Genomic DNA, 14,455 nt, shown 5'->3' on the forward strand with positions numbered 1-14,455 from the left:
TCACTAGCCGTGGTAATCTTTACCTATACTCAAATGTGACTCCATGGCGGGATTGCCGTTCCGACGGTCCCTGCCTCTCTCAGAACGATTGCTTAGCTTTCTGAGTGTGGTATCTGTTTTCTAAGACTGTGATCCTCCACAGAGGGGATGCAGGCTGCTCCAGCAGGAGAGACTGCCCACTCTTATAAGGCAAGGGAACCATGACTCGTGAGCCCTGAGGAGTCAGGAAAAGGAAGAACCCCTTCTGAGATGCCACCCAGGCCCTACTTTGAGGAACCAGAACCACGCTTCCTTCTCATCCCTAGAAACCAGAGACACTAATTTGGTACCTAGAAAATGCATTTAGTGGTTTAGACCTGATTCAAATATTTGATATTCCCCCTTTGGATCTGCAGAGAAATGAGCCAACCTGCTCTTATTTGCAAATACCTGATTGCCGGAACCTTGATTTATGGCACATCCACACAGCCAAACTGGAATGGCCCGGCTACTAAGTCAGAGAGATTAATGGGGTCTTCTTTGTAAATGCTATTTTCCCTGTTGTTTCCATGCTGAAGCTACTTCTCACACAAAGATAAATGTGTGGTGGGATTAGTGAGAAGGAATCTAGCTATTAGTTCTGTCTCTCTGAAGAGCAACCTGTGGCTTTGGGGACAGCAGACAGACCGCCTAGGTCTTACAGTGAACTTCAAAGAGTAGCTGTTCCAGTAAAGATTCCTTTTTTTTCCTCTTAGACTAGAATCTATAAAATCCATGTCCAAACACCATTAGAGGGCCCAAAATATGAAGTATTTTCATCATGGAGGAAGGAAATTGACCTTGCTTGACTTGACAAAGCATCTCCACAGACACTGAGCCGTGGATTTCTGTAACTTGATATTGTTGCAATAAAACAGGCAGTAAAAGCAACACTTCCCCTTTACTTTTCCTCACTTTGCTTTCTATCATTATTATTATGATGATAGCGATGATTATTATTGCTGTTGTTGTTTTTGCATTTCAACACCACTTTCCGGAAGGTGTAATGGAACATCAGTTGGATCTGTGGGGTCAGAGAGAGGGCTGGTGGTGATCATCTCCGACAGTTCTGTTCAGACTCCTGTCAGTAATGCTGAGAGGTATTCAGGCAGATCCATATGCAGATCGGCCATAATTTTTAGGAGCCTTACAACATATAATTTTGTTGAATTTGCATTAAAATAAATGCTAGTTTTAAAAAATGCACCTGCTTGTTTCTATGACAACAGACACAATGAAACGATGCTCGGGATGATGTGAAGATGGCTGTCATCCCATTATTGCTGTTATTTTTTTCTTGAACAATGTATCAAATTCTCTTTTTTCGCTACCGTCACTCAACTGCTTGATTTGCTTCAGCAGACAAAATGATGTCAATGAAGTCTAAGGAACGTACGTTGATATGAAGGAACCAAAAGAGATTATTCTGTGGTTACTGTGGAGACAATTTTTTATTGACTTTTCTAATTGGCTAATCTATGTTCTTTTGTAATCAGTGGGAAAAAAACAGTTGGTAGCTAGAAAAGAGTATGACTCAGAGATTGCTTCCTAATCAATGTATGTTTCAAAATATTTGTTAATTTCAATAACAGTGACTTTACAAATGTTCTGCTGTGTCTTAATGTATAACACACAACACACAATGATCCAACTTATTTTAAATATGTATCTTGGAATTTTGCAGAGTTGAGAAATTCACTTTTAGTCCCCTGCTCCTAGAACAGCTATTATGACAACAGAAAGCAGTAAACTCACCAAAGAGATGTGAAATTGTGTTTTTAAAATACCAGACAGCTCATATTATCACACGACGTTATACTTAAATGTGAATTACCAGTGAATATGTAAGGTACCTCGTATAAAGTGATGACCCCATATGTTTGTGTCGGCTCTCTCCACTGGAGAAATATCTTCTCTTCAAAGGCACTGCCTTGGATGGACTCAGTGGGGACGGCTCCTGGGACTAGAGAGGATGACGAGAGATGAATGTGTGGGTCATAACCAACCCTCCCAAGGAGGTCTTAGCTATTCATAGAGGTTATAGATCTTAATAGCCTATAGAAACATTTGTATATCTGTACAAAATTTGAAATATAAAGCCATTTAACTACACTGTCCTTGTGAAATGATTTAATCTTTTTTCTACTATCTGTCATCTATCTGTCTCTCTATATGTCTACCTATCTATCTACCTATCCTATCTATCTATCATCTATACATATATATATGTATATAATCTATCACCCATATCTATCATCTATCATCTATCTATCTATCTATCTATCTATCTATCTATCTATCTATCTATCTACCATTTAACTTCATTTGTTCCAGCCCTCCCTCCCTCCCTTCCTCTCTCTCCCTCCATCTAATATGTCTACCAAGATAACTCTGAGCTGGTTAAGTCAGAAGACTACACAGAATATTCTCAGCAGCATTGCTCTTGACTGGGAATAACCAAATGTTCACCATCATATGAATGGATAAACATTTCAATAAAGAGTTGAAAACAGAGGCCAGAGAGACACTTTAGACTGTGTGCAGATATGAATAGTCTTTTAATTGTCAGCAAGTCTGCCTCCGACTGGACGGATGCCTAGAATTTCAAAAGAAAGTGAAGGATTTCACATTTTAAATTCATTTTTATTTGAGGGCATGCTCATGGGCAGGATGAGAGCCTTTGTATTTAATCTAAATGGCACCAAGTGTTTAATAGGAGAGTGCTTTACGAATGCACCTGGGGCGGGGTGAGAGCTATTCAGGACTCTCCAATAATTAAATACACAGACTAGAAAAGCTGTAGGCCCTACTTGGGTTTCACTTGCCTCATTTTTAAAATGATTTAAGTCAGTTCCTAGTGTATAGCATCTGAGCAACATATAATATGAATGTAATCATTCTTCCCGGGCTGAAGAAATCAGCAGAACACTGTGTTGAAACAAAGTAACACATGGTTATTAAGTGAGGACACTGGTGAGTTTGTAAGAAGCTGGAATTCTAGACTCCAGGCTTAGACCACTCATCACAACCGGAAGCTAAACCTCAGCCAGCCACCAGGCCTGAGAAAATGCTACCTATCCTCATCTTTGTGTTTCCTCTGAAGGGTTTCGTATGATGTCCCCTGCTCCCTTTTCTCACGGCATCGGCCCAGCTACATGAGCAGATGTTTTATTGCATGATCATTTATATTTGAAAATATTTATGTAGGTTCAGGAATAAAGAGGGCAAACAGAAGAAATCAACCTAAAACTGAATGGGATGTATTCAAATTATGTTGGCTTGAAGCAAGCGGAAAGAGGACTTTTCATGGGGCAGGTGAGATGGCCCAGTGGATGAAGGTACCTGCTGCCCAGGTCATAGCCTGAGCGCCACACAAGGGACTTATGTAGTGGAACATAGGACCAACTCCTGACAGTTTTCATCTGAAATCCACATGGGTATCATGGCATATGTGAGCCCGCACATATACAGAGATAAGTGCAAAATTAATAATTAATTAATAATATAATGAAAAGAATGCTTTAAGTGGACTGATCAAAAATTGTAAAGCTTAGAATAGAAAAAAATAGTTGGTTGGTTGGTTGGTTAGTTAGTTAGTTAGTTTTTATCCAGAAGACTGACTGGAGGCAATAAACCTCATGTGAACTTAGGGTGAAGAAGCTGAAGGATTCAGGAGTTTAGGGAAGTAGTCATAACACCTGTGCTGTCCACTGATGCTGGTAATGGTGATGGAAACAATTTCCATACATTCTCTGATAAAATACACATCTCGGGGACGTGTGATTCTAGAACATGATGTTGGATAAACCCGAGTCACAATGGGCTGTTGCTGCTCTTTTCAGACTTGGTATTGTTTGACAATTATTCTATTTGTCTTTCTTTTCCCCATCTTCTTTGAAGTAGGTTTTTGTTTGGTTGGTTATTGAGAAAACGTAATTTGCAGTAATAGTTCTTTCCTAATTAGCCGAATACTGCTGAGCTATAAAACAATAGGTTTTATTTACAAATCCTGCAAAGCTTAATTCCTGAGACCAGCAAGATAATTTAAACAAAGATTCCCAAATTAGCGGTTCTGACGTTTTGACAGGATTCCAAAGAATTCCCAACTTATATCATGTCTCACTTTGAAACTCCAAGGAGTTGGTTGAGTTCTTATCTCTCTGGGTCTTATCTGGTCTGATGAAATGGCTACATTTCATCCCCTGTTGGATCAGCCATAGTGTTAGTTAAAACAGGAAGAGCACGTTCATCAGTGATGCGCTCTCATTTCAGGTAAGGATGTTTTGGGATGTTTATCTATCTATGCTAGGTCATTTGTATTGCTATAGATGCAAAGCATGGTTTATTCTTAAAAGCAGTTTGTATAATTTACATACCCAAAATAATGATAACATAGATGCGTCACAACATATAGACAAGAGATTCCTAGCAGCTTTCTCCATAGTTCAAGGGATACTACGGGAAGGAGTAGAAGGAATGCAACAGCCAGCAGTCAGGGAGATCTTCTGGGTGGGCCTCAGCCGTGCAGCCCCGGGCTCACTCGGGTGGGACTCCTACCCTGTGTCTGTATCCCAGGCTCACTCAGGTGGGACTCCTACCCTGTGTCTGTAGTGAGGCTTTAGGGGAAGGATGTGGACTGTTGTTTTTATGCAGGTGAGAGCTGTCACAGGATGGGGCAGGGCCTGTGATTGGGCAGTGAGAAAGTAGGATGGGGACAGAGTCTTGGTAAGGAGAGAGGGAGGAGGAGAAGAGAAGAACCAAGAAGGAGGCAGAGAAGCATGACCCAGATCCATGTGACCTTAAATGCCCACAGGTAGTTACAAATATTTCTTAAGGGATGTATTTTTATAGGTCAATTCATCTTATCTAGGTGGGCAGTTAGATCATTATCAATTGGTTGTAGGTTTACTGTACGGTTGTTTTGTGGAGTGTAAATTTACTGAGATAAATCTCATTTGGGGGAGGGGCAGATGCTGGGAATGTGAGCAGAGTTTGGGACAGAGAGCTCGCCAGGAGAGGGAGGCCACAACATGTGGCTAGCAATAGGTGGTGCCATGTAAAGCCGTTTGTTCGAATAAGCAGTTTGTGGAACTGACTTCATACCCAAACAAGCATTTCTCAATCCAATAGGATAATGAAAAGGGGTAAGAAGTACTTAGAATACCATAGACTTGCCAAACAGAAAAGTGCCATGTGACTAATAGGAAGCAAATATAAGGACGGGCTGTAGGCCTAGACCTAAGTAAAAACCTACACCCCACCCCTCTAAAGCTTGGGGAACATTCCAGAAGTGGGCAGGGAGTATGGGATCTGGAGGATAGGGTGCAAGGCAACACAGTAGCATTCCTAGACTCATACAACTATTGTGACTGTTGCATTTTCTATAATTACACAATTGTAGTCATCTGTATCAGGTGACACAAAGACCAACTCTACTGATAATCAGGCGAAGAAGAGGGTACATGGGGCTCTACACTCTACCTCTAAACTATTAGCCGTGAAGGTTCTGGGTGAGGGGGAGACTGCTGCCCTTAGCTGTGTCCAGAGCTGAGCCCAACAGTCTCCAGTGGGTATCTCTAAACACAAGGTACACAGTTGCCCTGGTTAATGTAAGTAGGCCAAAGGATAAAACGAATCAGCATAGACGTAAGGGAGAGAAGAGTGAGGAGAGGGGAGGGTAGACAGGGTAACAGGGAGGTGGGGGATGGCCAGAGTCAATATGGATTGCATATGTGTGACGTTGTGAATAACTGAATTGCATAAAAACAACCAACGTCTCCATCTCTGTCCTTTCTCCTCTAATCAGTGTGTCAGAGTTGGGAGGTAGACATATTAATACTGCTTCCCCAAGCTGTCCTTCCCCTGTTCTCACTGCGCAGCTCCCGAAGTCAAAGAAACCAAAGTTGTTTGGAAAGAGACATAGCATTGAAAGGCACTCACGATCTTCATCTGTCTGCACAGTGAGTTCTTGACTTTCCTTGCGCCCCTCGGGGTTCATGAGGATGAGCTTCACACTGACGTTGGTGTAGGGGGACAGGTTGGTGATTGTGTGCTGAGGGTGGGAATTATCCATGTCCCAGCTTACTTCTTCTCGCACTTGCTCCTGCCCTCCAACCTGGTAACAGTAGCGCACTGTGAGATTATAACTATGGCAACGAGTTACATTGTATCCAAATGGCTCCCAGCGGATGGTGATTTGTCGAGATTTGACCTCTACAACTTCTAGTTTTCTCGGGCCACGCATGGGATCTATTTAAAAGAAGAAGAAAAACACACGAGGAAAATGTTAGTAAATTAGAGCCCATACATGATAGAATTGTGAATGACACACAAGAAATATACATATTTTGAATAATCTGAGTTAAAATATAGAGAAAGATTAAGCTTGATTTTGCAATGAGGGTACTAAATCAAACCTATGAGCATCACCGCATACTTAGTGTGCCTCGGGATTGGGCAAACAATAAGCTAGAAGGTTCTGCTTTGCTACAGCCATGGTTCACTGATTCTTCGATTTTATTTTCCTTAAGTGTGATTGTCATAGTGGGTGCAAGAGAATGACAACTGGTGAGGAAAATAAATGTAGAAACTTAAGAAATGACAGTTATGGCTCACCGGGCATTTAAAACAGTTCTGAGAACTGGATGCTTCCATTCCTAATACATAGATCTCAGTTCTGTGGCCGAGTCAGACCTGATGACTTGGTCAGAGTCAAGGCTAGACGGTGACACCATGGTTCTGATGTGACAAGGAAACGGGGCTCTGGGGTATTAATGATTTCTAAGCATGATGGCAGAACGCAATGCAATGTGCAGTAACGATCCCTTCTATTTAATTCAGAGACAGACGGCTAGGAAGGATCCTTCCCTTCCTACTCTTAATCTGTGGAAGCAGAGGTCCGGGCATGGCCACCTCCTCAGTCCTCCAAGACAAACCACCCATGCTGGAGGGGGACCAGAAATGCAGCTGTTTGCCTTGTGTCTGAAGATGGCATTCAACTCCCATGAGCACCTGCTTCCTGTGTGTCTGCTTCTAACAATGCCCCCCCCATGCTACATTTTTTGTGTAATTTAGGGACCAATGGCCAGACAAAAATGGCCCCAAAGAATGTAGTGCGGCAACTGGAAAGAATATTCCTTATAGGTGAACTATTTTTTTTATAATTAAATTATGAGTATTAGAAATCAAACTTTTAAAATTACAAATGTTAGGGCAACACCATAAATAAGTTGCTTTGAAAGAGCATCAGGGTTTCTTCCAGATTAGTGACCTTATAATGCAAAGGGAATGTCACATATGTAATGCTCTATTAGTCAAATATTTAAGAAACTTTTAAGAAACCCAAGATCTCTTACAGATTAGCAGTTATCTCTGTGCCCTCTCCCTGTTTAATCATGTCTCCAAGAGGACTGTGCTAAAGTGTTCTCCCAAGGCTTGCAGCTGCTGCACTAATAAGGTGACTGATTGCGTCCGATAGTAGCTTAAACAAGGGGCATGGTTTAACTTCATTTCAGTGGGAAACTATTCTGCACCGTGTATATTAGTCAGCTTCATTTCAGTGTGCCCTACCTAGGAAAATGCATGTTTACACAAAGCCTCAGGATTACGAAGCTAAGCAGTTCTGTCTGTCTGCTGGTAAAGTTTCCACAGAATGCATGCTTCCCTTGTCTTTGTGAGTGCCTTGAGGAATCCCAGCAAGGCAAAATGAAGTCTCTAGCTTTTCATTCATCTGCTAAGGAAATGGGTAAGCTATCAGAAACCAAGCATCTCCATGACCAACTGTCTAAAGCCATGAGAGTTATTAATTGACAGAGTCAATGGATGATGTGTTGCCCCAACTCTTGGGGGAGGAGCATGACTCATACCAGATTGAGCAAACGCAAAGCTCTCTTACACAGCATTTACAGAGAGCAGCTGTCCTTCAGGGAGGATGTCTCATGTGCCCTGGTGGGTCCACCACACTCCAGAGGAGACCAACACCCAGAAATACGTGAGCAGAGCAGATTGGACTCAGGTTATTAACACAGTAGCAACCAAAGAGAGTGTGGCGTTGGGAGGATGTGGGAGGTAGGGGTGGATCTGGAAAGAGTCAGAGGAAGGAGTTGGGAGTCAATATGATCAAGATGCAGAATACGCGCAAACCAAAGCAGATGTACATCATGGAGAAACGGCATTTGGAATTTTCATCCTTTCCCAGGCTTCCTAGCTGCAGAGCAATCAAGCAAACTCCCAGTAAGCCCAGTGTCCAGAAGGGGAGTCCACAGATCCCTCCATAGAATGCTGTTGCTAATGGGTGATGTTTAGCTGGTTAGAGAGATTTAGTTGAGTTCCAGCCTTTGGAGAGTTGAGTCTATCAGAAGTCATGACTCATCTATTAAACACCTCAGAGGCCTTGGTCAAGGGTAGGTAGCTCTGTTGTATCTGTGGAGATGTGGATACAGTGTGGCAAGGTTTGTGTCAAAAGAGGGAGCTGTGAATCCTATCAACAGGACACCATTGTGAAAGTCAGGTGGATTCTAAATCCTGGCCACTTTTCCTACTTGTTAAAAGCTAGAGAGAATTTGAATCAACAAATTAAGGATGAAATGGTCTACCTTGGGTAGGATACTATCATATCCTCTTGCTAGAACCCAGAGGCCAAGGAAAGGGTGCCGGGGTATTAGGTGTAATTAAGTAAAAATCAACCAAACAAACAGGCGAACACATCCACAGTGTGGGTGGAGCTCTAGTATTAGAACATACATCTGAAGCTCTGGGGCAACCCCCACCCAAAAAAAAATTCAAAGTCAAGCCAAGCAGTTAAATATGACCAAGAAATGTTAAAAGATAGATTCACCCCACAACATAGAAGTGGCATCCCATGTGCTTCCATGGACCTGTGGTAGCTTTCTCTCTTCAATGACACTATGGCTAGATCAAGTCGACAGACTAAGCCTTTGACATCTCATCCCTTTTCCTTTTCCAGGGTACCAAACTTAATGTGAACTAGATATGGCTTTAAAAGGCTTGCCTCTCGAGTTAGTAGTAGTATTTCATGCTGCCTCCAGTTTCAAAGTTTCCAAAGAGATATTTCAATTAGTGTGCTGCTAACTGTGAACGAGCCATTTCAAGGGGATGCTATTGCCAGTGAGTCATGCCGATGACCGCTCAGGGCTTCCTAAAGGGCATTGTGGTAGAAACAGATCACACAGTAGCGACTCTGTAAGCAGAAATGTGGGGCTTCGGTAAGGCTAATTGGAACATATACTGCATTCCTGAGAGTACAATACAAATACCCCCTTACCTACCGAGCCCCCCTTGGAATGTCGTTAGTACCATTTGGCGGGGAACACTACAGATCACTTCCAGTTAGCTAACAGGGCAATAAACTATGTGCACAGGATGGGTAGTTAGAGGATATTTGCTCCTCATTCCTCATGAACCCCAAAGACAGGGCTGAGGATAGGAATCGATTCCAAGGCCATTTCTGTTTTCACTCATACCCTCAGGACACACGGATACAACCTGCCTTCTTGACAAGCCCCATTGGTGTGAATCATGAGGACAGCTGGTCCTCTGTGAACTCACTGGCTCTTCATGTGCTCCCAGGACAGCGTCCCTCAGGAGCACCCTGGCAGCCACCACAGGAAGCTTAGTCAGGAAGCTCCAGTGACTCCCACGCTGGCTCAGGGCATTTTTCATTTCGTTCTCTTTCTGCCAGATTGAGGCAGGTTTCCAGTGGAGAAGCCTGACAGTTACATTCCTGACCCGAGGGAGCAGCAAGCCTGGTTCTAGCCTCCAGCCCTTGGTATCCTATTTAATCAGGCAGCCTGGCTCCGGTCTCCCTCATCCCCTTCTCTCAGAGGAAGGGCAGATGCTGACTGATAGGATCAATTTCCATTGCAGGCTCAATCCGCAGCTCATTTCTCTGGGACTCTGCACTTTACCTCCCATTACTTCTGCAGTGCTTTTTCAGAAACTCAATTTCGGAACCTGCGAGAGATATTTGGGTGTAATTTTAGGATCCTGTCATCGATAATCAAAAACATAGATTACAACCAACGCTCTCCCTAACAGGTCTCGCTTTCCTACCTCTTCGTGAACCACATGGGGGTCTATTACAATACCAGGAATAACACCTAGATGTGGTGGCCTCTTTTAGGACCTGCAGCTCTTTTATTTCTGCTCATGAGTCCCACAAAGGAGGGTAGGGACATAATAAAACTGTCGTTCCATTTGCTTCACTATTCAGCTAAATCAGAGCAAAGGCCCCGTTAGCCCCTGTTACTTTGGCTTCCCCAGTGATTCAATCTGTATTCCTAAACAGCCATGATTCTAAGCCTGGGGCATGGTTTGCAAGTGGCATGGCTACGATTTTGGAGCAAGTCAAATCTTTCTAAAGTTTAAAATGCATCTTTACTGGCCAAGCTGAAAATTCTGAACCATATTAACTTTACGCCCTGCCCTCTCCCCCCAGACATGTGTACACTTGGAATGCAGCTCTATCTATTAAAGCTTGTCTGATACTTATTCTCAACTCTGCACAATCTCTTCTGCCAGAAGGTTTTCTTCTCACAGATGCTACATTAATACCCTTTACAGTGTATCACCACCAGAACCAAGGGATGCCCCAAGAGCACTGTGGCGTTCAGGCAGGTCAGCTCAAGTCAACCTACACTGTATAGTGCAATCAAGTTCTCAAAATAAACACAGAGCAACAGCAAGAAGGCATGGCCCCTGAGGCTAATTTGCTTTTAAACATACAAAATCCCGTATGAGGGAACAGCAATGCTACTTTCTAAAGGACAAGCTGAGTTTCAGATGTGCTAATTTAGGCCCAGACTGGCACTGCGGTCCAGTGGTTTCAGCTACTTGGGAGACAGAGGCAAGAAGGACCTCAAATTCAAGACCTGCCAAGGACCCAGGGTACGTTCAAGGCCACCCCGAGTAACTTATCAAAAAAGAGCTGACCAGAGGGGGGAAACAGAGATTTAAGAGCTTAGTAGCTGGAACAACTGTTCTCAAGAATACATAAATAAAAGGACATGCAATATACTATCTTACCCCTTGGTTTAGGTTGAGTGTAGTCTCAAGGTTCAAGGCTGAAATATAAGGGGAATTGGTCCACTACACATGTCAATTTGGCTATTTTCATTTCAACTACAACGAAGGGTTGGGATTCTTGCTTACCTTTATGAAACACGTGAACAATTTCCTTACATAGCAATATGACTAGGAAGTACCTTTCTGGTGGCAACACAGATTTTCTTAGACCGAGGGGCCCAAACACTGCTCAAGAACTCCAAATATCAGCCCACAAGTGATACCTAGAGGGAGACGTTTTCCAGTGGTGTTGGGTGACCCTGGGAGAGGTGTGTGGATCACCGGTGTGTTTGGTCTGGGGCTTAGGATGGACACTTGAAAACTAAAGAAGACTGGGCAATGCTTACCAGAAGAGAAGGCAGAGTATGATAAACAATGTGTTTACTATGTCCATGGGAGCTGTGCATAGTGGCCCACAGCTGTGAGCCCAGCACTTGGCAGGCAGAGTAAGGAGAGGTAGATGCTGTAAGTTCACCTAGCTAAAGACAAATAACTATGAGAGCTCGGCTCGGGGTGGGCTACCTATATCAAATGGTCCCCATCCAAGGCTCAGGGGACATCTTGGAAGTCAAGAGAAAATAGCCTGGACGGGGAGAAGAGCTGGGGAATGTTTAGGGGAGGTGCCCTTGAGTCCTGGAACGAGGGTTTCTATCTTTGGAATATACGGCCATTGGTATGTTGCTATGACAAAGTGGACAGTCACACACACACACACACACACACACACACACACACACACACACACACACACACACACAAAGTGCATACAAGCAACACTAACTAATCAGAATGAGAGTTTATTGATAACAAAACAAAGAGGACCTGAAGCTGGGGGGGGGGAGACATGTTTGGGTCACTAAGAAGAGTAGGGGGTAAGCAGTGCAGAGACAGAGATGATCTAAACACATTGCTGGAGCTTTCAAAGTCAAAATAAATATTATTTAAAAAATAAAGATCCAGGAGAGGAAAAACACCCAGCATGGAAACCATATGCTAAAACAAAGACAAAAACATGTCATCATGTGCATTCATTGACGGTTTCAGTGAAGGAGATAAACCTGACTTCAGAGACTCCTATCAAGCACATTGATTACCAATGTGATAGATTACTAAAGGTCAAGCTGCAGGAAACGAAACATTGTCAGAAGGTGGGTTTGAGATACTAGGAGGAAGGGAGAGCAGTTATCTAATTTATACTTGTTGAACAGTATCAACGTGTCACTGAGAACCTTTCAACAATACTAATATAAAATGAAACTATTGGCAAGAATACATATACGTAAGCAGGATGCTGTCAGAGTTCAGATGTCACAAGACCCTCATACCAAAGAGAAGAGAGGTTTACGGTGGCAGATACAGACTACTGAAGTGTGGACAGCCATCTTTCCAGGTCCATAAGGATGGCATAAGAGCCGTACCATTGTGGTAGTCTAAATGACAATCTATATAAATAAGAACCTATCTGCTGTCAGTTGTGTGGCCAGGAGAGAGGGCAAATCAGAAAGGAAGGAGAGTATTTCAGGCGATTTTACTATCTGACAAAATAAACTTCAAACCGGAACTAATCAGAAGAGCCACGGAAGAACATACTCATTAAAAAAAAATATCCACCAAGAGGATATCATGATTCTAAACATTTAAGAACTGGACTCAAGGAAACTAAACTTTACAGCTGAAACGTTACTGGAGTATAAATCATGTATCGACCCTCACACACTGATCACATACTAGACTAATACTAGACTAAGGCCAAGCAAGTTTTAACATGTATAGGAATATAGAGGAATAAAGAAAGCCTAAAAATATAGATGAGTAGCAGAAATTAAAAATTAATCTAGGTACAATAATACTGACAATTTAGTAGATGGATTTCTTCCCGGGAGAAAGACGCATGTGCAAAATCAATATAAAATTGATATCCGGATATTGCGTTTTCAAAGAATACATTTCAGCTGTAGGCAAACAGAAAGTCGAAGTGTTAGCCAGGAGGAACACCGAGTGACTACGATCGGTTCGTGGTGATCTAGGTACTGATACATTGAGACAGAGCGGTGGTCATTCTTATAGTGAAATAATGTGGCACCAGACTCTCTAAAGTAAGGGGGTATCGGTAAAACAGACGTATGTATGTATGTATGTATGTATGTATGTATGTATGTATGTATGTATTATCTTAGTTTCTGTGCATGAGTGTTACTTGTGTGGATGGCAGTGTGTCCTGTGCATACAGTGCCGGCAAGGGTAGGAGAGGGCATCGGACCACGGGGATGGGGTTACAGAACTTAGTGAAGAGCCATGGGGGTGCTGGGAACCCAACCTGGGTTCTCTGAAGGTGTAATGGGTGCTCTTAACCACTGAGCCATCTCCCCGGACCTATATAACTGAAAATCTTAATACCAAAACGATAAATGAACATGACGGTGTGGATAATGTATTTCATTCGCCAGTACAGATGCTAATGTTATACACATGATATTCAAATACATCCTTACCCGCATGGAATGGTATAAGGCGTGAGTAATTATAATGATTTACCATTTTAAAAAATTCTATTAACGTAATTCATCACACCGTTCAATTGGTTTAGAGAGAGAGTATTTGTTAAAATATTCATAATTCAAAAGCTATTAGAAAATTAAGAAAAAAAAAGTACTTTCCTAACCATGATTAGCAAGCATTGTTCTTTATATTAACAAGCTGGGCTGTAACACAAGCTGGATGGCCCACTGTTTCTGTGCAACTCTTCCCTGTGATTCTCCTCGGCCAACAGTAAAAGGCACAGGAATGAAAAACAGAATGCAACTTTGTGTCTGCATGACTCTACAATATACAGCCGGTGCCGTGTGTGTATTTTAGTGCACACACGGGATCTACAAATTAGAAAACACAGCGCGTGTTGAGCAAGTGACCAAATAGAAGACTGCTATCCTAATTCTCTGAACCTGGAGCTGTTAATAACCAATGAACAGGAACTTAAATTTTCTTTTCATTGACTATGGGAACAGATGACATAAAGATCTCAGGTACAGGCTGCTCCAGGGACAGGCAGGCTAATGAAGCAAGCACTCATCCAAACCGCCCAGTACTGAGTAAAAATGCAAGTCAAGGAAGGCCACCATGAGGTAATTTCATAAAACTGAAAGTGTGCAAAAGGGGATCAGCATACGAAATACAAAACAAGCAGCTACCCTAAGATAGGAGAGAAAGGGAATACTACAAGAACTCAGGATACTGGCATATTGGCTTGAAGGCGAAATGGGAGACAACATACGCAACGTGCAAAGGTTCTAGAGATTTCTGTTTTAAGCCATTTCTTTTGCTACCCAACTTATGGAGGTGACTGTTATCATTTTGT

The 14,455-nt window shown here is 42.6% G+C and overlaps 1 protein-coding gene across 9 annotated transcripts in view; it reads right to left on the reverse strand.

Annotated features, from left to right (window-relative positions):
* Positions 1-14,455, reverse strand: part of Ptprm (protein tyrosine phosphatase, receptor type, M) — a 704,621-nt gene that overhangs the window by 291,444 nt on the left and 398,722 nt on the right. For all 9 annotated transcript variants that reach the window (NM_001168632.1, XM_063266820.1, XM_063266818.1 and 6 more), the window contains 2 exons: positions 5,959-6,267; positions 1,872-1,981 (listed from right to left, as the gene is read on the reverse strand). In NM_001168632.1, the coding sequence (NP_001162103.1) occupies positions 1,872-1,981; positions 5,959-6,267 (419 nt within the window). The remainder of the gene's footprint in view (positions 1-1,871; positions 1,982-5,958; positions 6,268-14,455) is intronic.

The sequence above is a fragment of the Rattus norvegicus genome, chromosome 9 (genome assembly GCF_036323735.1).
Source record: "Rattus norvegicus strain BN/NHsdMcwi chromosome 9, GRCr8, whole genome shotgun sequence".
Lineage (NCBI taxonomy): Eukaryota > Metazoa > Chordata > Mammalia > Rodentia > Muridae > Rattus > Rattus norvegicus.